The sequence below is a fragment of the Macaca fascicularis genome, chromosome 4, assembly GCF_037993035.2.
Source record: "Macaca fascicularis isolate 582-1 chromosome 4, T2T-MFA8v1.1".
Lineage (NCBI taxonomy): Eukaryota > Metazoa > Chordata > Mammalia > Primates > Cercopithecidae > Macaca > Macaca fascicularis.
The window spans coordinates 122,051,480-122,071,206 of NC_088378.1; the positions used below are offsets into that span (position 1 = coordinate 122,051,480).

The 19,727-nt window shown below is 39.5% G+C and overlaps 1 protein-coding gene and 1 long non-coding RNA gene across 2 annotated transcripts in view; one reads left to right on the top strand and one right to left on the bottom strand.

The window, feature by feature from the left end:
• RHAG (Rh associated glycoprotein) overlaps nt 1-18,815 on the top strand; it is a 30,768-nt gene extending 11,953 nt beyond the window's left edge. Inside the window, exons 2-10 of the mRNA XM_045391013.3 lie at nt 4,278-4,461; nt 5,418-5,568; nt 7,893-8,040; nt 8,782-8,948; nt 11,099-11,236; nt 12,796-12,917; nt 16,808-16,878; nt 17,097-17,170; nt 18,159-18,815. Of these exons, the coding sequence (XP_045246948.2) occupies nt 4,278-4,461; nt 5,418-5,568; nt 7,893-8,040; nt 8,782-8,948; nt 11,099-11,236; nt 12,796-12,917; nt 16,808-16,878; nt 17,097-17,170; nt 18,159-18,233 (1,130 nt within the window). The 3' untranslated portion in view covers nt 18,234-18,815. The remainder of the gene's footprint in view (nt 1-4,277; nt 4,462-5,417; nt 5,569-7,892; nt 8,041-8,781; nt 8,949-11,098; nt 11,237-12,795; nt 12,918-16,807; nt 16,879-17,096; nt 17,171-18,158) is intronic.
• On the bottom strand, nt 12,935-14,365 carry LOC135970613 (uncharacterized). The gene is made up of 3 exons (XR_012434467.1): nt 14,227-14,365; nt 13,401-13,443; nt 12,935-13,058 (listed from the first exon to the last, which is right to left on the bottom strand). It is a non-coding gene; the product is annotated as an uncharacterized lncRNA (long non-coding RNA).
• Nucleotides 18,816-19,727: the final 912 nt, after the last annotated feature.

A 19,727-nucleotide genomic window follows, 5' to 3' on the forward strand; every position in this document is an offset into this window, starting at 1 on the left:
ACTTCCTTGTGGGAAGCTGTCCTATTCACCACAGGATGTTTGGCAGCATCCCTCAGGACATCAGTGGCACCACTCTACCTACTCGAGTTGCAACAACCACAAATGTCTCCAGACATTGTCAAATGTACTCTGGGGGCTAATATTACCTCTTGTTGAGAATCACTTATTTAGACAAGACTTGACAATCCTTAAAACCTGTTGGAAGTCTTCTCCAAAGTGCAAACCCCTAAAGGAGTTCCTTTTCTTCTATAAAATGGACACTATTCCTTCAGTGACAGAGCCTTGTACCACACAACTATAGTTGTGGCCCTCTCCCTGGTTCCCACCCACAAACTCTTAAAGCAGGATAAATGATAACGCAATAATCCTAGTTGTTTATAAACCTTTTTATTCATATCTTTCATACTGAATCATTATCTGTCAAGAGCCTCCACAACTTTTTAAGCTTACTAATTTAAATAATAAATGAGGTTCTTAAGCCCCCTTGTGGCGAAAAGCAGTAACAAGAATTACATCAGAAGAGGGAAAAATATTGAAGCACAGTCAATATATGAAATTTCTTTACCCCAATATAAAATATCTGGTTTTCCATCAAAGGGGAAGAGGGGTGAATGCTGCAGAACAATTGTTCCACTAAGGGAAATTATGAAATTAGATAAAACAATTTCTTAAATTAGTTGGTGTATTAGTTCATTTTCACACTGCTGATAAACACATACCCAAGACTGGTAATTTATGAAAGAAAGAGGTTTATTTGACTTACAGTTCCACATGTCTGAGGAGGCCTCACAATCATGGTGGAAGGCAAGGAGGAGCAAGTCACGTCTTACATGGGTGGCAGCAGGCAAAGAGAGAGCTTGTGCAGAGAAACTCCTGTTTTTAAAACCATCAGACTGCCGGGCGTGGTGGCTCACACCTGTAATCCAGCACTTTGGGAGGCCAAGGAGGGTGGATCACAAGGTCGGGAGTTTGAGACCAGCCTGACCAACATGGTGAAACCCTGTCCCCACTAAAAATATCAAAATTAGTCATCCATGGTGGCCCATGCCTGTAACCCCAGCTATTTGGGAGGCTGAGACAGGAGAATCACTTGAGCCTGGGAGGTGGAGGTTGCAGTGAGCCAAGATTGCACCACTGCACTCCAGCCCACTCACTATCACAAGAACAACACGGGAAGGACCTGCCTCCATTATTCAGTCATCTCCCACCGGGTCCATCCCACAACACATGGGATTATGGGAGCTACAAGATGAGATTTGGGTGAAGACACAGAGCCAAACCATATCAGTTGGTAACTGCGCAGTTTAAAATCAATAGATTACAGGGAGAACCAGAGTGCTCTAAGGAAAAAAAAAAAAAAAGTTAGAAAAACTTTGTGTAATTAAAAAAAATGAACAAAATGAAAAAAAACTGAGTCCTTATTTTTATTATACTTTGTGACTATAAACAAGTCACCTAACTTCTGTGTGTCTTAGAGTCCTGACCTAAATGCAAAATAAAATAAATTGTAGAGCTAAGACACTTTAGACATCATGTAATCCGAGTATTCCTTAAAAAAAAAAAACTGAGTACCATAAAGGTTTAGTAAAACCATAGTAAGAATCATGCATATACTCTAAGTTCCCCTCCAACTTATTCTATGATCTAGATCAAATTTTTACATATAAAAATTAAATGGCTCAAGCCTGTAATCCCAGCACTTTGGGAGGCTGAGACGGGAGGATCACGAGGTCAGGAGATCGAGACCATCCTGGCTAACATGGTGAAATCCCGTCTCTACTAAAAAAATACAAAAAACTAGCCGGGCGAGGTGGCGGGCACCTATAGTCCCAGCTACTCAGGAGGCTGAGGCAGGAGAATGGCATAAACCTGGGAGGCAGAGCTTGCAGTGAGCTGAGATCCAGCCACTGCACTCCAGCCTGGGCGACAGAGCTACACTCTGTCTCAAAAAAAAAAAAAAAAATTAAATGGTGGCAAATCAATGTGTAAAGAAAAATGAATGATGTGGTTATCTATACTTCAAAAAGCAGAAAGGGAAACAGGTTGATATTAACTGACATGACAAGTGCCCGTCAGCGAGTCAGGTAAAATCTCAGTTCCAGGGTACCCTGGGTAGGTATGGGGTGGGAATCAACACCTTAAGGATCAACACCTGAGGGAAAAGGATTTGAGGAGAGAAGTAGAAGTCCTCAGCTGACCCTGCAGGAGGCTCTGAAGCTAGGATTGTCCAGGTTTAGGTGGTCATTTTCTGAAACAAGGGGTTGCTCATGTGAATCGGTTATTGTGTCCAGACTACCCTAGAGAAGAGCTATGACCTTGAGCAAAACAGCAGCATTTTCCAGAGAGAATTGAGACCTTAGGGCTTCATCTGGCAGCACTCCTGACAGTCAGGGAAAATGGGAGGAATAAGTCTTTTGATCTGAAGGGAGCATCTGGGTAGCGCATCTCAGCATCCACTGCAGTAGACAAGCCTGAGTAGTGTACCATACTCTCTTACCCTCAACACACTACCCTGAGCCTGATGGCAGAACAGAAGTAGAGAGGAGCCAAGAAGTAGTAACGTCTCTGTGTGCCTCGGAAGCCAGAGCTCTGCTTTGGTCATTTTATACCCCTGCAGTGCTCAATGAACAGAGAAATCAGGAAAGTCAGGTTGGAGTTCAAATCCTGAGTTCACCCTTTGGGCAAATTAATTGACCTTTAATATCGGTTTCTTCTGGGACATATTTTCAAGGCATATCCTTCCTCATACCTATTTCCACTTAAACCTCTGGCCACAGTGGTGATGTTTAATTAAAAAGAGACTATGGGGCCAGGCATGGTGGGTCATGCCTGTAATCCCAGCACTTTGGGAGGCCGAGGAGAGCAGATCACCTGAGGTCAGGAGTTCAAGACCAGCCTGGCCAACATGGTGAAACCTTGTCTCTACTAAAATACAAAACTCAGCCAGACATGGTGGCATGCACCTGTAATTCCAGCTACTTGGGACGCTGAGGCAGGAGAATTTCTTGAACCTGGGAGGCGGAGGTTGCAGTGAGCCGGGTTCATGCCACTGCACTCCATCCCGGGCAACAGAGCGAGACTCCATCTCCTCCCCACTCCCCGCCCCACCACAAAAGGAGAGAGAGAGAGACTATGGTACCCCACTCAGGTTTGTCCACTGTAGTGGATGCTGTTATGTACTGTCCAGATCCTCCCTTCAGATCAAAGGACTATTTCCAGTCAAAAATGTCAATTTCATATATGGCTTATCCATATATATGTCTTACCAACTTAGTTGTCAGTTTCTTGAAGAGTTCATGTTTTCACTATCTTGCATTTGATCGTATGTTTTATTGGTATAATACTTTATTGTATGCAAATCCTCCTACACAGGTGATCCCACTTGGATTATTCTGTGAAATAGGGCCTTTACAATGTTGCAGATGAAAACACTGAAGCCCATAGAGAGTAAGTGACTTGCCCAGGGTCACACAATCATATGATTGAATTCAGGTGCCTGAGCCCATATCCCCAGACACCAAGTTGAATATTTGTTACTGAAGAGGATACACCCTTTATGTTTATTAATGCTTCATGGTTCATAAAGTGCTAACAGAGATTATCCCATTTGACTCAAATAATGATCTGGTAAGATTTTTGTGGCTGGTGCTATTATACACATTTGGTGAATGGAGACTCATCCATCAAAGAAACATACTGCTTCCTATCTGATATGCAAGCTACTAGGCCGAGTTAAAGAGAGCCAAGTATGAATGTGTCCAAACCCCTTCAATCAACAAATTCACAATCTAGTGCAGGAGATGGACACCTTATTGACTATTATCGTTTGACAAATGCTAAATAAATGCTAATATAGCATGACAAATGATAAAGCTGAAGTATATACACAAAGCTATGTAAATGAAAAGATAAAATATTCTGTTTCCTGGGAGTTTTGGTAAAGTGCAAGAAAGGGTGATGCTTGCTCTGTGCTTTGTAAGGCTATCTTCACGTGGAAAACAATGTAAAATTCCTCAGGAACAGGATGAAAGGCACACTGTTGTAATAGTGCATAGTCTTCCCAATAAAAAGCTCCAACGCTGAATAACTTGCCAAAGTCTCTTGGTTGGTAAGTAGTCAAGCTGGCGTTGGAACCAAACTTTTGCTTCCCAGCTAATGCTCTCTTTTCCCAGTGTGTTATACAAAGGTGGTAGCACTTAATACGTGGGATATACTGTGATGCAATACTTTCTTCATGCTCTCCTAATGCAGATTTTTTTTCCTTTACTCTTTTCCAGTGTTCCAAGATGTACATGTTATGATATTTGTTGGGTTTGGCTTCCTCATGACCTTCCTGAAGAAATACGGCTTCAGCAGTGTGGGTATCAACCTACTCATTGCTGCTTTGGGCCTCCAGTGGGGCACTGTTGTACAGGGAATCCTGCATAGCCAGGGACAGAAAATTACCATTGGAATCAAAAAGTGAGCATCCTTACTATGGGCTGAATGTTTGTGTCCTCCAGAATTCATATATTACACTCTTAACCTGCAACATGATGATATTAAGAGGTGGGGGATTTGGGAGGTGACCAGGTCATGAAGGCAGAGTGCTTATGAACGGGGTCAGCATCCTTGTGAAAGAGGTCCACAGGAGACTCCTCACCCCTCCCACTATGTGAGAACATAGCTGGAAGGCACCACCTACCAATCAGAAAGGGAGCCCTCATCAGACACCAAGTCTGTCAGCATCTTGATCTTGGGCTTCTCAGCCTCCAGAACCGTAAGAAATAAATTTATGTTTTTTATAAACAACCCAGTTTATGGTATTTTGTTATAGCAGTCCAAACAGACTAAACAATTCTTTATTTTTCAGCCATTGCATTTTCAGATCAATCGTTTCTCTGGTAGTCCACTATCATTTACTGTGCTGGCTGGCAAATTGCCTTCCTTATGTAACAGAAAATTGTTGAAATTCAAAAATCTGAATCAATGCCTTGCTCTACTGAGCTGGATAATACATTCATGTCTGTAATATCTCTGGTTTGACTTTGAGGGTATGAGAAACCCTCTTCCATAAAAGTATTATTCCTTCCACCTCAGCTACAGGGAGCAAAAGTTTCCCATTCATTATTTTTCAGATTGTTTCTAAAGCGTAAACATGTATTCTTGTTGTGCAATAGTAAACACATACTCCAGAAATAATTCACTGATTAAATCAACGAATATAAAGTAAAACCCTAAATGAGATAAAAGGTAAGTTAAACTATATACATTAGAGCAACTAAAGAAACTCTTTAGTTGGAGGAGGAGTAAGGAAGTGGGAGATGATGAGTAAGTCTGGGAAGCACCGGATGGGCCTGGTGGGAGATGGGATTGCACTTTGGTCAGTTTTATGTTAGGTGTGCATTACTCTTCAATTTATTCTTGTTTCCCCTCAGCATGATAAATGCAGACTTCAGTACAGCCACGGTTCTGATATCTTTTGGAGCTGTCCTGGGAAAAACGAGCCCCACCCAAATGCTGATCATGACAATTATAGAAATTGCTGTATTTGCTGGCAATGAATATCTGGTTGGTGAAATATTTAAGGTAAGAGTTAGAAAATTTATACTTACCTAGCTTTGGACATCAGTTCTGGCTACAAAAAAACAATGGGTGTCTATGGTATATGGGAGCAAATCTTGGTGAGAGTGATACCATAGCAAATACTAACAATAACCATCATTTACTGAGTGCCTACTGTTAAGTAGGAGTTTTGTAAACATTATCTCATTTCATCTTCACAACAACACTGCATGGTAGGTATTATTTTTATTATCTCATATATACACCATAAAAACTGATTATCACAGATACTGAATGACTTGCCAGAGTCTGAATTCACCTCCAGATTGTTCTAATTCCTCAACTCTTCTTTTGCCTATCAATGATCAATTCCTTTTTATATTTTTACTACTAGGTGAATAGCCCTCTATAAAGCCTTATAGTGGTTTTTGTTAAGGCCTCAATGAAACTTTTTTCTCCACAAATATTTCATTGATTCCTCCCAGGAATAATAAATAAATAAAGAACACTTTGGGGCACTCTCTAGTACTTTGTGATTTTGTTTATATTTCTATTAACATCAATTCAACTGCAAATATTTTTGACAACTTTCTAGATGTTGGGGACTCAATGACAAACAAAACATGAAAGTTCCTGCTTTTATAGAGCTTATAGTCTAGTGGGAGAGACAGAAAACAAATAAAGAATTGCACATTCATCTACCCACCCAAAGACACAAACACACAAATGTTATTATAAATTGCAATACATGCTATGAAAAATATGTATGGTGGGACATTGAGAAAGTGTAGCTGGAAGATTAGTTTAGATTGTAGAATCAAGGAGGGGTTCCCTGAGGAAGTGACAGTTACACTGGACCTAAAAGATACCTAGAAGTTTTCAAGTAACTAGTGGAGAGAAACGTTCTTCAAGCCAAAGTAACAACAACCACAGTCTTGAATTGGTGATGAAGAACTAAAAGAAAACTTTTTTAGAGTAAGGTGAAAGGACTTGACCAATACCAGATGAAACCACCAAGGTAAGTGGGTCCGATTAATAAAGACTCTGTCAACTCTGTGTGCTAGCTGAATGAAGACTTATTCGATGATTCCAAAGGGAAAAATAGAAGGTTATTTTGCTTACAAATATGTGAGCATTTCAAGAGAGGCACAGGCTCACATGGTATTTGGAAAGTCCAAGCATGATTAATCACCACCTCCCATCTTCCTGAAGCCACCTGGTGAAGCAAAGCAAGGTTTCCCAGCTGGGAGGGGACTAAGTGTTGCTGGGAGGGTAAAGATTGCTAGATAGCTCATATATGCTGGGAAGATATTTGACTCATTCCAACCAAGTGTGGATCTTCAAGGGGACTGGGTCTGTCTGTCTAGCAAACAAAGGAACAACAACTAGGAGACCATTTTTACTTAAATTTGAAAATCTTTCATAAATAGATGTGTGTCATCTTACTGTCTATAAGTACAGATGAATGTCTAGAATTTGACCCTCTGAGTATTCCCTCTAGGGGATGGAAATGTAGAAAACTGGGTCAAATCCACACCATATCCTAAAGAGGAATCTAAATCTCTTCAAATGAATCTGGGACCTCAACTGGTTTTCAGGTCATCATAGAGCCAAATAAAAAAACAAATATGGGTAAAAATTCTGGTTTTTTGAAGTTTCAAGTCTTGAATTACAATTAAGTGAGCTTTAACTGCAATTTCAAGTGAACATATTATCTTGGTTTTTTATCACAAGCAATATCTTTTTATTTATTTATTTATTTATTTTGAGATAAGTTCTTGCTTTGTCACCTAGGTTGGAGTGCAATGTGACAATCATAGCTCACTGTAACCTCAAACTCCTAGGCTCAAGTCATTCTCCTGCCTCAGCCTCCCCAGTAGCTGGGACTACAAGGCAGGCACCACCATGCCAGGCTGTGCAATACATATTTCACTCAAAATCTCCATCACCTAGAGAAGTAAACTTGCATGTCTTGTGTGCCCACTAGGTAACCAGTGCTTTAGAAATATGAGGTCTTATCTAAGTCTCACCACAAACTCTGTTGAGTGTGGGTAATATTTCCCCATTTTACAGAACCCTTAGATCAGAGATGTTTAATAATTTGTCTAAAGTCACATTGCAAGGAAGTAACTGACCTAGGATTGAAAGTCAGTGGTGTGTGGCCTCAAATTCTGTGCTATTTCTATTTTACTCCCTGTTTTACCCCTCTTTCTCTGACACAATCTTTCTGTCCCTCTTTAATTTTTTTAAGTTGTTTAACCAACAATGCAATTCTTTCATTGACTTTCCTCCCATAAATGAGTCTCAGGTTCACCTCTATTTATATGAATGTTATTTTGTCCCTTCAGGCCTCTGACATCGGAGCATCAATGACGATCCATGCCTTTGGGGCCTACTTTGGCTTGGCTGTCGCAGGCATCTTGTATCGATCTGCACTGAGAAGAGAGCATAAAAATGAAGAGTCCACTTACTACTCAGACTTGTTTGCAATGATTGGTGAGTGTGGATAAACTTGCTTGAATCTTATCTATTTGAAAAGGGGCCAGGGAAGGTTAACTTCAACACAGGTGTGAGATGCTCAAAAAAAACATCCAAGCCAAGCATGGTAGTGAACGACAGTAGCCTCAGCTACTCAGGAGACTGAGGTGGGATTGCTTGAGCCCAGGAGTTTGAGTCTAGCCTGGGTAACACAGTGAGACTCCATCTCTAAAAAATAATAATAGTAAATTTAATTAAACTTTGAAAAAAGGAGCATCTTTTGCATACTACTTTATGCTGGCTCAATTCTCCTCTTTTCTCCTAACAGTAGATAATCAAGCCTAAAGAGAGACATTGTCAGTGGCCAAAGGAAACTACATCCTCCAGGCTGGGTGCAGTGGCTCACACCTGTAATCCCAGCACTTTGGGAGGCCAAGGCGGGTGGATCACAAGGTCAGGAGTTCGAGACCAGCCTGACCAACATGCTGAAACCCCATCTCTACTAAAAATACAAAAAAAAAATTAGGTGGGCATGGTAGCCCGCACCTGTAATCCCAGATACTCAGGAGGCTGAGGCAGGAGAATTGCTTGAACCCAGGAGGTGGAAGTTGCAGTGAGCAGAGATCAAGCCACTGCACTCCAGCCTGGGTGACAGAGGGACACTCTGTCTCAAAAATAAATAAGTAAATAAAGCAAGCTGCATCTTTTGGACTGTCTTCCATATTCAGAACTAATATCCCCTCTTTGGGTTCACTACAGGGACTCTCTTTCTATGGATGTTTTGGCCCAGCTTTAACTCGGCCATTGCTGAACCTGGAGACAAACAGTCCAGGGCCATTGTAAACACATACTTCTCTCTCGTTGCCTGTGTGGTCACAGCCTTTGCCTTCTCCAGCCTAGTGGAGCGCCGAGGCAAGCTCAACATGGTAAGTGCCGCCTTAGCCCTCATGGAAATTTCACTTCACGACACTGACAGTTGCTCAGATAAGTAGTAGGTAATTTCCACATCACTGCTGAACTCCCAAGACAACTCAGAAGCACACCTTGTAGAATGTTTAAAAATAGCAACATTTATTCATTAATTCACTTATTCGTCAAATCTGTACCCTAGGCTGGGTGCGGTGGCTCATGCCTGTAATCCCAGCACTTTGGAAGGCCTAAGCAGGAGGATTACCTGAGGTCAGGAGTTCGAGACCAGACTGGCCAACATGGTGAAACCCTGTCTCTAATAAAAATACAAAAAAAAAAAAAAAAAGTTAACCCGACGTGGTGGCGGGCACCTGTAATCCCAGCCACTTAGGAGGCTGAGGCAGGAGAATCGCTTGAACCTGGGAGGCGGAGGTTGCAGTGTGCCATTGCACTCCAGACTAGGCAACAAGAGTAAAACTCCGTCTCACACACACACACAAAACAATAATAATAATAAAAATTACCCTGGAAAATTAAAAAATGTTCTCAAGGAATTTACGGTCTAGTAGAGAATGAAGGTAGTCTTGTAAAAATCTTTGATTTGAGGTATATTTCTTTAATAATAGAGTTAACTGCTCCCAAGTTCTGAGAAAAGATTTCTTAGAAACAAGATTTATCAAACAGCAGAAAAAGAGGGTGGGATGATGCACACTGATTCTATTTTCCCAACTGCAAACATTCTTCTCAAAGAAATAACAACCAAATGCAATGTGGGATCTTCAATAAGATACTGGAAAAAATTTCAGTGGGAATAATGGTGAAATTCAAATAAGGTCTTTATTAGTATTTTATCAATGCTAATTTCCTTTCCATGGTTATGTAAGATTAACATCTTATTTGAGAAAATGGACGAGGGATATATGGAAACATTCTGTAGTATTTTTACAACTTTTATGTGTCTGCGATTAGTTCAAAATAAAATATTTTAAAAATTTCCCCAGATTAGTCTCTTGAGTTTCTTGCCTATGAGCTAGAGAAATACCAGTAAAAGAGCAACCCGTCAGATCAGCCAGTCTACCTTTCTAGCTGGGTGGGGCAGGTGGGGTGGAGTGGGGAGGAAAAGGCTATTGTAATTTATTTTTTAAGCATAGCTGAGGACATGTATCTTAATTCTCCACAAATTGTCTCATGAGAGGTCATTAAAAACAAGAAAATAAAAAATTGCACAGTTCAGTGTTTCTCTTTTAAAAGTACGATGACCTCTGCTTCTCAGACAGAACAGCCAGACTGTAATTTTTCTGAGAAATTCTGCTAAACAAAAATTGATTCCTGGCCGGGCACGGTGGCTCATGCCTGTAATCCCAGTGCTTTGGGAGGCCAAGGCAGGTGGATCACCTCAGGTCAGGAATTCCAGAATAGCCTGGCCAATATGGCGAAACCCCATCTCTACTAAAAATACAAAAATTAGCTGGACCTGGTGGCGTGCACCTGTAATTCCAGCTACTAGGGAGGCTGAGGCAGCAGAATCACTTGAACCCAGGAGGTGGAGGTCACAGTAAGCCAAAATCAGGCCACTTCTCTCCAGCCTAGGAGACAGAGCAAGACTCCATCTCAAAAAAAAAAAAAAAAAAATCAATTCCTCTTTCCTTCATCCTCAAACGTCCTCAATCCAGTGACATTTGCAAAAACTATTGTCTTTCATATGTAATGTGTACATTTCAACGTCTCTACATTTCCTCTTTGAATATTGGAATATCATAGACTACAAAACACACGGTGGCCATAGTCATCTTTTGGCTCATGATAACCACAAATGTGTTCCCAAAACTGCACAAATAGACAAAACATTGTGAGAATATTTACTCTAAACACTCCTACCCTCCCACTACAACATCTTTTGATTTTCTCAAATGCCTTCCACCACTGGCCTTAATGAGTTAAACTGATGACTCATTCACTACCAAGGGACTGGCAAGAAAGATACCAAATGTCACCTTCTTGAAAAAAAGGCCTTCTATAAATCCAAACAACCCTCTTTTTAAAAAAGAACCAATAGCCCTTTCAGCTGAAGAATGTGATATGGGTCTCTTGTACTCTAGAATCCTCTGATCCTTCTGAATTCTCCGTCATCCAGCTTGCCTCATTTATGTTTCTGCTGCTCACACAGGTTCACATTCAGAATGCCACCCTTGCTGGAGGAGTTGCCGTGGGCACTTGTGCGGATATGGCAATTCACCCATTCGGTTCTATGACCCTTGGGAGCATTGCAGGAGCGGTCTCTGTGATTGGATACAAGTTCCTGACTGTAAGTACAGCAGATATTCTCAGTCAAACTCTGAATATGCACCATTTTTCTCACATGTCTCACCAGCAGAAAAAAGCTATGAAGTTTTATTTTATAAACATTTTTATGGCCGGGCGCGGTGGCTCAAGCCTGTAATCCCAGCACTTTGGGAGGCCGAGACGGGCGGATCACAAGGTCAGGAGATCGAGACCATCCTGGCTGACACGGTGAAACCCCGTCTCTACTAAAAAATACAAAAAACTAGCCGGGCGAGGTGGCGGGCGCCTGTAATCCCAGCTACTCGGGAGGCTGAGGCAGGAGAATGGCGTGAACCCGGGAGGCGGAGCTTGCAGTGAGCTGAGATCCGGCCACTGCACTCCAGCCTGGGCGGCAGAGCGAGACTCCGTCTCAAAAAAAAAAACAAAAAAAAAACATTTTTATTTTGGAGGCCACTTGCCTTCTTTTAGGAAATACTACTCCCATTTCAGTGGTTCAGTGGTTCTACACTGCCCTAACTTCTGTGTAACAGGAAAGAATCTGATATCAATTATTTACAATTTAGTTTGAATTAAATGTTAAGTACATGGACATTACTTTCCTTTGGGGTTGTTCCATTGAAGTTGTTGTTGTTATTTGTCTTATGCAATTAAGGAGTCTGCTCTTTTAAGAGATTTAGGATGTCGGCCAAGCATGGTGGCTCACACCTGTAATCCCAGCACTTTGGGAGGCTGAGGCGGGCGGGTCACCTGAGGTCAGGAGTTCAAGATCAGCCTGGCCAACATGGTGAAACCCTTGTCTCTACTAAAAAAAAAAAAAAAAAAAAAAAAAAAAACCTACAAAAATTAGCCAGGCATGGTGGCAGGCGCCTGTAATCCCAGCTACTGGGGAGGCTGAGGCAGGAGAATCGCTTGAACTCGGGAGGCAGAGGTTGCCGTGAGCTGAGATGGCACCATTGGCCTCCATCCTGGGCGACAGAGTGAGACTCCATCTCAAAGAAAAAAGAAAGAGAGAGAGATTTAGGATGTCATCAGTAGGTGAGAAGGAGTAGGATGTGAAATGACTCCCTTCAAACCCATCCACTAAAGACTGAAATGGGCAGTTTTGCCACAAATATCTACTCAAATCCTTTAACTTAAGTGGACTTCAGATGTGGATGGAGATCTGTACTATACACAAAGTTTCTTCTGGGTGGAGAAGAAAATGGGGAGATGTAGGTCAGAGAATGCAAAGTAGCAGAAATACAGAATGAACACTTCTCAATGCACAGCATGAGGATTATAGTAGTAAAGTTGTATTATATATCTGTATACAAGATTTATTCTAAATGAGGAGATTTTTAGCTGCTTTTACCACAAAAAAAAAAAGAAACTATATAAGGTGATGGAGACGTTAATATTCTTCACTATAGTGACCTTTTCTTACTCTCTATGTGTACCTCATAACATCATGTTGTATACCTTAAATATACATAAAAATACTTATAAAATAATTCTGAATGGAAGAATAGAGCTCAGCTATAGCTCTGTTTCAGTTCTATACATGTAACAAAATAATAAACTTTCCTCCTTTTACAATTTTAGCCACTTTTTACTACTAAACTGGGGATCCATGATACATGTGGGGTCCATAACCTCCACGGCTTACCTGGTGTAGTGGGAGGCCTTGCAGGCATTGCGGCAGTAGCATTGGGCGCCTCCAACACGTGAGTAAAAGAATGGGTTTTCCATCCCCTGTGGTCCCATGATGTTTTCTCTCACTTTGAGAAATTAGTGATGGGAGAGTTTTCATTTTAGCAGTTCTGACCATGGTCTGTATTGTCTTTACTGGAGCCAAAGAGATGCACCTGAGAGAGAAGATCATTAGAATAAAATTACATTGGAAGAGGCATCTTAACTGAAATTGTTAATTTAAAAAATTAATAATTGTATTTTAAATGTCTTTACCAGAAACAACTGTCTCCTAGCAGATGGGGAAATTTGATAATCACAGTTAGATTATAGAAGGCTTAGTCTTTTTCTTGATCCCTCCAAAATGGAGGAGGAGGCACATATGATGAACTGAACAGTCAGTTCCATCCCATCCATACAAGGAAGAATGAGTTGGAATAATACAGAAAGCAGTTAGTTCTACAGAATCAACAACACTGGTATATGGCCCCAACTCTGCTACTAACTAGTTACGTCACCTCTGAGGTATCACTCAGCATTTCTGGTTTTCAGTCTTCTCCTCTGTAAAATAAGAAGATTGGAATATTTATTCTCCAAAATCCCTTCTAGCTCTATCAGACGTAGATTCTTCCCTGAGTTGGGTATACATGTTTACTTAAATGACCAGAGGAAGAACAACTATCAAGCAAACGCCGGAGAATGGAAGGGATGCCACAATATTGGAACGACTTGGTATGAATGTCATCCATGTGAAAAAGCTAGGAAGATCGTAGAGTCCAGATCCCTCAGAGTAAATAAAGAGGAATCGGAATGCTCAATTTTTTAAAATTGTGCATACTTTAAGGTCTGGGATACATGTGCAGAACTTGCAGGTTTATTACATAGGTATACATGTGCCATAGTGGTTTGCTGCACCCATCAACCAGTCATCTAGGTTTTAAGCCCTGTGTGCATTAAGTATTTGTCCTAATGCTCTCCCTCCCCTTGTACCCCACCTCCCAACAGGTCCGGTTGTGTGATGTTCCCCTCCCTATGTCCATGTGTTCTCATTGTTCAACTCCCACTTATAAGTGAGAACATGTGGTGTTTGGTTTTCTGTTCCTGTGTTAGTCTGCTGAGAATGATGGTTTCCAGCCTCATCCGTGTCCCTGCAAAGGACATGAACTCATTTTTTTTATGGCTGCATAGTAGAACACTCAATTTTTAAATCCCATTGAAAGCATGAAGAAGAGGGAAATGTATGTCTAGAAATGTCTGAATGACCACTAATTTAAAAAGAAAAATCTTATCTTCAATTTTAGCAGATTAAAATTTAACCCCGTTGAGATAAATAATAGTACATACTTGAAAAACTCATTTAATCATATCTCCTACTACGTAGTTTGCTTCCTTCTTCATGTGTACAGTTGACACATTTCTTCTATATGTTTTTTAACCCTTTTTGCAAATTTAGAAGACAACTCCAGAATATGCACATCTTTTTCAGTTCCTGAGACTGCAGAAATCAAACACGAAAATATTTTAATGCAAATTAAGCATGATAAAAGCATGTGTGAATGAGCTCAACTGCTCAGTGTTGCAGTGTGCATACACTGTGCAAACACACTAGGAGGTGCCTATGGTTAAGAATTCTTGAGCATCATGCCTAGACCAGTTTCACAGATGCAATAAAACTAGTCTATTTGGCTCTCAAAGGGCAGGCCTCGCTGGGTGGTCAGACATTGGGTAAGTCTCAGAGTTGTGGGTCTAGTCCTTGGAAATGCAGATTTAGAAACATCTTCTCAGTTTATTCGTTGGTGGGGCCAGGAGGTAGAGGAATATCAGAGGGGAAGGGGGGCAAGCCTTGAAGGTCCATTCACTTGGGTAAAATTTACATATCTCACACCAAATAAAATACCACCTGAGAGCCAGGACTACTTACATGTATCTCTTCAGAATATTAAAATGCAAATCAGGTTTTTGATAAGCATAGAACAAGGGAAAGTTAATATTCTTAAGGGACATTTTTGCAAATTATGGCAGCATAACTTTAGTAATGCTGTTAATTTTGTATAAGTCATTGTTTTCCAAGTTTATTTGATCACAGAACACTTGTTATCAAAAATATCTTTTAAGACCTTGTAAAAGATCTTGGCAAATTCCTGTAAAAATAACAGGAAATTTACAAAAGAAGAAAATCAAATAAATAAGTATATATAAAATACTCAACTTCATTCATAATCAAAGAAATGCAAATTAAAACAAGCTACCAGTTTTTCTCTTATCAAAGTGATAAAGCATGAATGAATAATAATAATACTGAATAGTGGCTAAAGTAAAAAATTGGAATCGAAATTGTACAATTTTCTATTTGGAAAAGTTCTTAAGAAGTATACAGGCCGGGCGCAGTGGCTCAAACCTGTAATCCTAGCACTCTGGGAGGCCGAGGCAGGTGGATCATCTGAGGTCAGGAGTTTGAGACCAGTCTGGCCAATATGGAGCAACCCCGTCTCTACTAAAACTACAAAAAGTACCCAGGCATGGTGGAGGGTGCCTATAATCCCAGCTACTTGGGAGGCTGAGTCAGGAGAATTGCTTGAATGTGAAGGGAGGAGATTGCAGTGAGCTGAGATCACCTCACTTCACTCCAGTCTGGCAACACAGCGAGACTCCGTCTCAAAAAAAGAGGTATATGTAGCCTTTTACTAATATTCTCATTTCTAGATAGGTTTTATATTAGGAAAATAATCAGACAAGTTCATAAGCTTGTTCAGAAGAGATGTTCTCACAGCATTTTTAAAAATATGAAACACTGGAAGCAACCAGTACTTTGCACAGTGTAATACCCTGTAGCAATTCAAACTGTGGTCCAGATCTACATTGACTCACATAAACAGACCCCTAAAACATATTTAATGGGAAAATAAGTAATATAGCATGATTGCATTTTTATAAAAATACGTGTTTTTATTTTACATTTTTATTCTGATACAATCTGAGGAATATTAAACTTTTGTGCTTCTTTTTGTTCTCTGCAGTTTCTAATGTTTTCACAATTATATGTTACTTGTGCAGTTTTTTATATATATTAAAATATTTAAACCTTTCAAATAAGGAGAAAAAAAAAGGAATCTGAGTTTAGTGCATCCTCTCCCTTGGATGATGAGACTGGAAGACTAACAAAACTCTCATTTTCCTATTGTTCTATTCATTGGAGTCACTCATTCAATCTTTAAACAGCTCTTTATTAACTGCCTGCTATGAGTAAGCCACTTTGCTAAGAAGATTCCCACATTCCTAGGTCATTTGTCATTCATACAACACCTTTATGCACTTCAATGGCCTTTTATCACATTCTTTCATTATCAAAATTACAAGCAATCCTTTACTAATTTCAGTTTAAAGCAATGACTTCTAATATGACATATAGAGATATACTTAAATATCTTCAATGAGGTATCTCTACAATATTTGTGGAAATTAGCTTTTCTGAACTTATTGATAGATTTTTCTAATTTTGTCATAACTATTTCATTAAAATGGAGTGAGGATAGATAGTAGCTCATGTGGTTTTATTTATTACTCTATCCTCAATGCCTAGGAAAGAAACTGACAGAGAGTGGATACTCAATATTTATTAAATAAATCAGATCAGGGATCAATTTTTTGAGAGTGCTAAACCCTTTCTAAGGAAAGTCTTATTTCCAAAGTTTACATTAAAAGATGATTCTCTTCTTTTAGGTGTATCTCAGAATTTTCTAACACTGCTCAAGAGTTTCAAAGAAAAGAAGAACATGAAAGAAAAATTGTAACAAATGCTTAATTTGCTGGTGTGTAATGTTACACTCTGGCCTGAAGATGGCAGTCATCCACACCTTCAGTGGGTGAGACTTTCTTTGGTTGAGGTCCAGGAAAGACACTGATTCTTTTTTGTTTGCTTCCTTAGGTCTGTGGCCATGCAGGCAGCTGCACTGTGTTCCTCTATCGGAACAGCAGTTGTTGGAGGTCTGATTACAGGTCAGCATAAAAAGTGAACACTTCCCTGTATCTTATGCTCTCAGATTATTTACAATAGATAATTAGTGAGCAAGACAATTGCTAAATTCAAAAATGTTCTAATCTTCTGGCAGTAAAGTAATTATGCCAGCTAAAGGGGATGATTTTATAATAGGATATTAACTACTATGCAAATAGATTTTTGCACGACATGACTCATTTTCCCTCTACCATCACAGGTTTAATTCTAAAGTTGCCTTTTTGGGGACAGCCATCTGACCAGGACTGCTATGATGATTCTGTTTATTGGGAGGTACTGTACAGTATTCTAAACAAGAATGTGAATGATGGCTTCATTAGTGAAAGCTTTACTCGCTTCAAGCCTAGATATCTGTGTGGCATATGTGTGATGAAATTGAATTAGCCTGGCATGGTAGCTCACACATGTAATCTCAGCGCTTTGGGTGGCCGAAGCTGGAGGATTGTTTGATGCCAGGAGTTCAGGACCAGCCTGGGCAACTCTCTACAAAAATAATAAATAATAAATTTTAAAATTTTCTTTCCATGGGATGTCAAGTGTAAAAGAAAAATCAATAAATAAAAAGGAACTGAATGAACTACCTATATATAGAGAGAAATTGAGATGATGTGCCCAGCCAGATAAAATCAGAAGTTATAGTATTTTCTAAAGCAGAGGTTAGATAAAGAAAAGAAAGAATTTAGTTAGCAAATGTTGTTTCACTCCTCTGAGAGCCATAAAAAAGCTATTCATAAAAATAATATGAATTATCAGAAATAGTGTGAGATTTTATACCATATATGGTCCACAGGTTTATTTGGTTAAAAAAAAAGAAATTTAACATAATTATAAACTATGCCATAGGTAAAAGTAGTCAAAAGCAAGTGAAATACATAAGGTTGAAGAATTTGAGTGAGTACACATCAAAAGTGAGTACACATCAAAATGAATAACAAAGTATCAGCCTCTTTCTATCCTCCAGTTTCTCTTTACTCTATTGATACTTTTCCCCAAATTATTTCCTGCAAAGCTTGAGAAGGATAGATGTTTGGGTGTTCTCAGCAAAATTTCAGGGAGAATTAGTTTGCAAAAGCAGGAATGTAGTCAGGGTGGGTGAGATAAATATTTTATTCTTTTATTTTTCTTCAACTCAAACAATTTTTATTCCCAGTTCTTTCCAAGCTTGAATAATAATTACCAAAAATATTTTTATTTCAATACTAACTTCTGATAAGCACAGTGAAATAAACTATTAAGTGCCCCCAAACTTGTTTTTTTAAAGGTACCTATATTGAGAGAACCTGACCATCACTTCCATGGACATGGTGACCACAGCCAGCTGGAACCTGAAGTCTAAACACCATTCCTGCTCTCCAGCTTCCTTTCCCATTATCAAGAATCAAGTCAAAAAAAAAAAAAAAGGCAGTAACCAAAGAGAGTATGGACCATAGTGAATAGATCTTAAGTCTCAAATGGCCAGTGTAAAGAGGTCCTTATGTCTGATGCTGTCTCTTGCTCTTCAATGACTAATTGAGGGGATGTGACTCATAAAACAGATAATCGAATAGATCTTCTCCAGGATTCCCAAAATGCTTTTGGCAGTGAGTAAATACAGAGTAAACATTTCAGTTTCTTAATGTAGACACTATGTCTTCAATTCCCAAAATTATAAAACTGAAACCCGTGAAGCAAGAATAGATGTGAGAAATCTATGTAAAAAACAAATTAAAGAAATGCATGTGTGTAAAGTAGTAATATGATGATTTTAGGTAGTGCTTTTTATTTTAAAAATGGTCTAGTTAGTAATGTTGTATCCTTGCCTGAATATTATTCTGAATTCCTTTTGCATGTTTACTATTTGCAATGAGCTCAAATGCTATCTGATCAAAGTCTATTTTGTATAAAATGTCCAATAATTAAATATTGTTATAAAATAAAACATTAGTCTTTGACTCTCCTTTCTTTGGTAGTTGGAATTCATGTCAGTAACAAGCACATGTGCGCACACCACACACACACACACACACTTCATATTTAGTGCAATTCAAATTTAAATATATTATTTATCATGTATTTGCTATTTTTAAAAACTCAAGTTAATGACTCATAGAATGTTGTAAAAAGTTAAGTTTTAGAAAAGATAACTGACATAGTCAAAAGATCATTTTTAAGAAAAATCAAGTAACTTATTTTTTCTAACTGGAAGCTTTTAAGATTTTTCTTTTTTTTTTTTTTTTTTTTTTTTTTTTGAGACGGAGTCTCGCTCTGTCGCCCAGGCTGGAGTGCAGTGGCCGGATCTCAGCTCACTGCAAGCTCCGCCTCCCGGGTTTACGCCATTCTCCTGCCTCAGCCTCCCGAGTAGCTGGGACTACAGGCGCCCGCCACCTCGCCCGGCTAGTTTTTTGTACTTTTTTTAGTAGAGACGGGGTTTCACCGTGTTAGCCAGGATGGTCTCAATCTCCTGACCTCGTGATCCACCCGTCTCGGCCTCCCAAAGTGCTGGGATTACAGGCTTGAGCCACCGCGCCCGGCCTAAGATTTTTCTTTTAGCCTTGGAGTCCTGAAATTTTCCCAAGATATATCTAGGTACCAACAAGGCAATCAGTCCTCCCATAATTAACAGAACGCCAGCTTCTGAATGAACTTAAAAATTATAACTAAGAGTGGATTATTTAATATTTTATTCCTTGAAAAAAATACATCATGTATATTTTATTCATGTATCTTACTTGACATTGTTGACTTCTTTTAAACACACATCAGAACTTCTTTCAAATAGGTGTTTTGGAGTGTGCTCACTTATAAAGTCCACTGTTCTCTCCCTTCTGATCCTTACAAAGAATCATTTCAT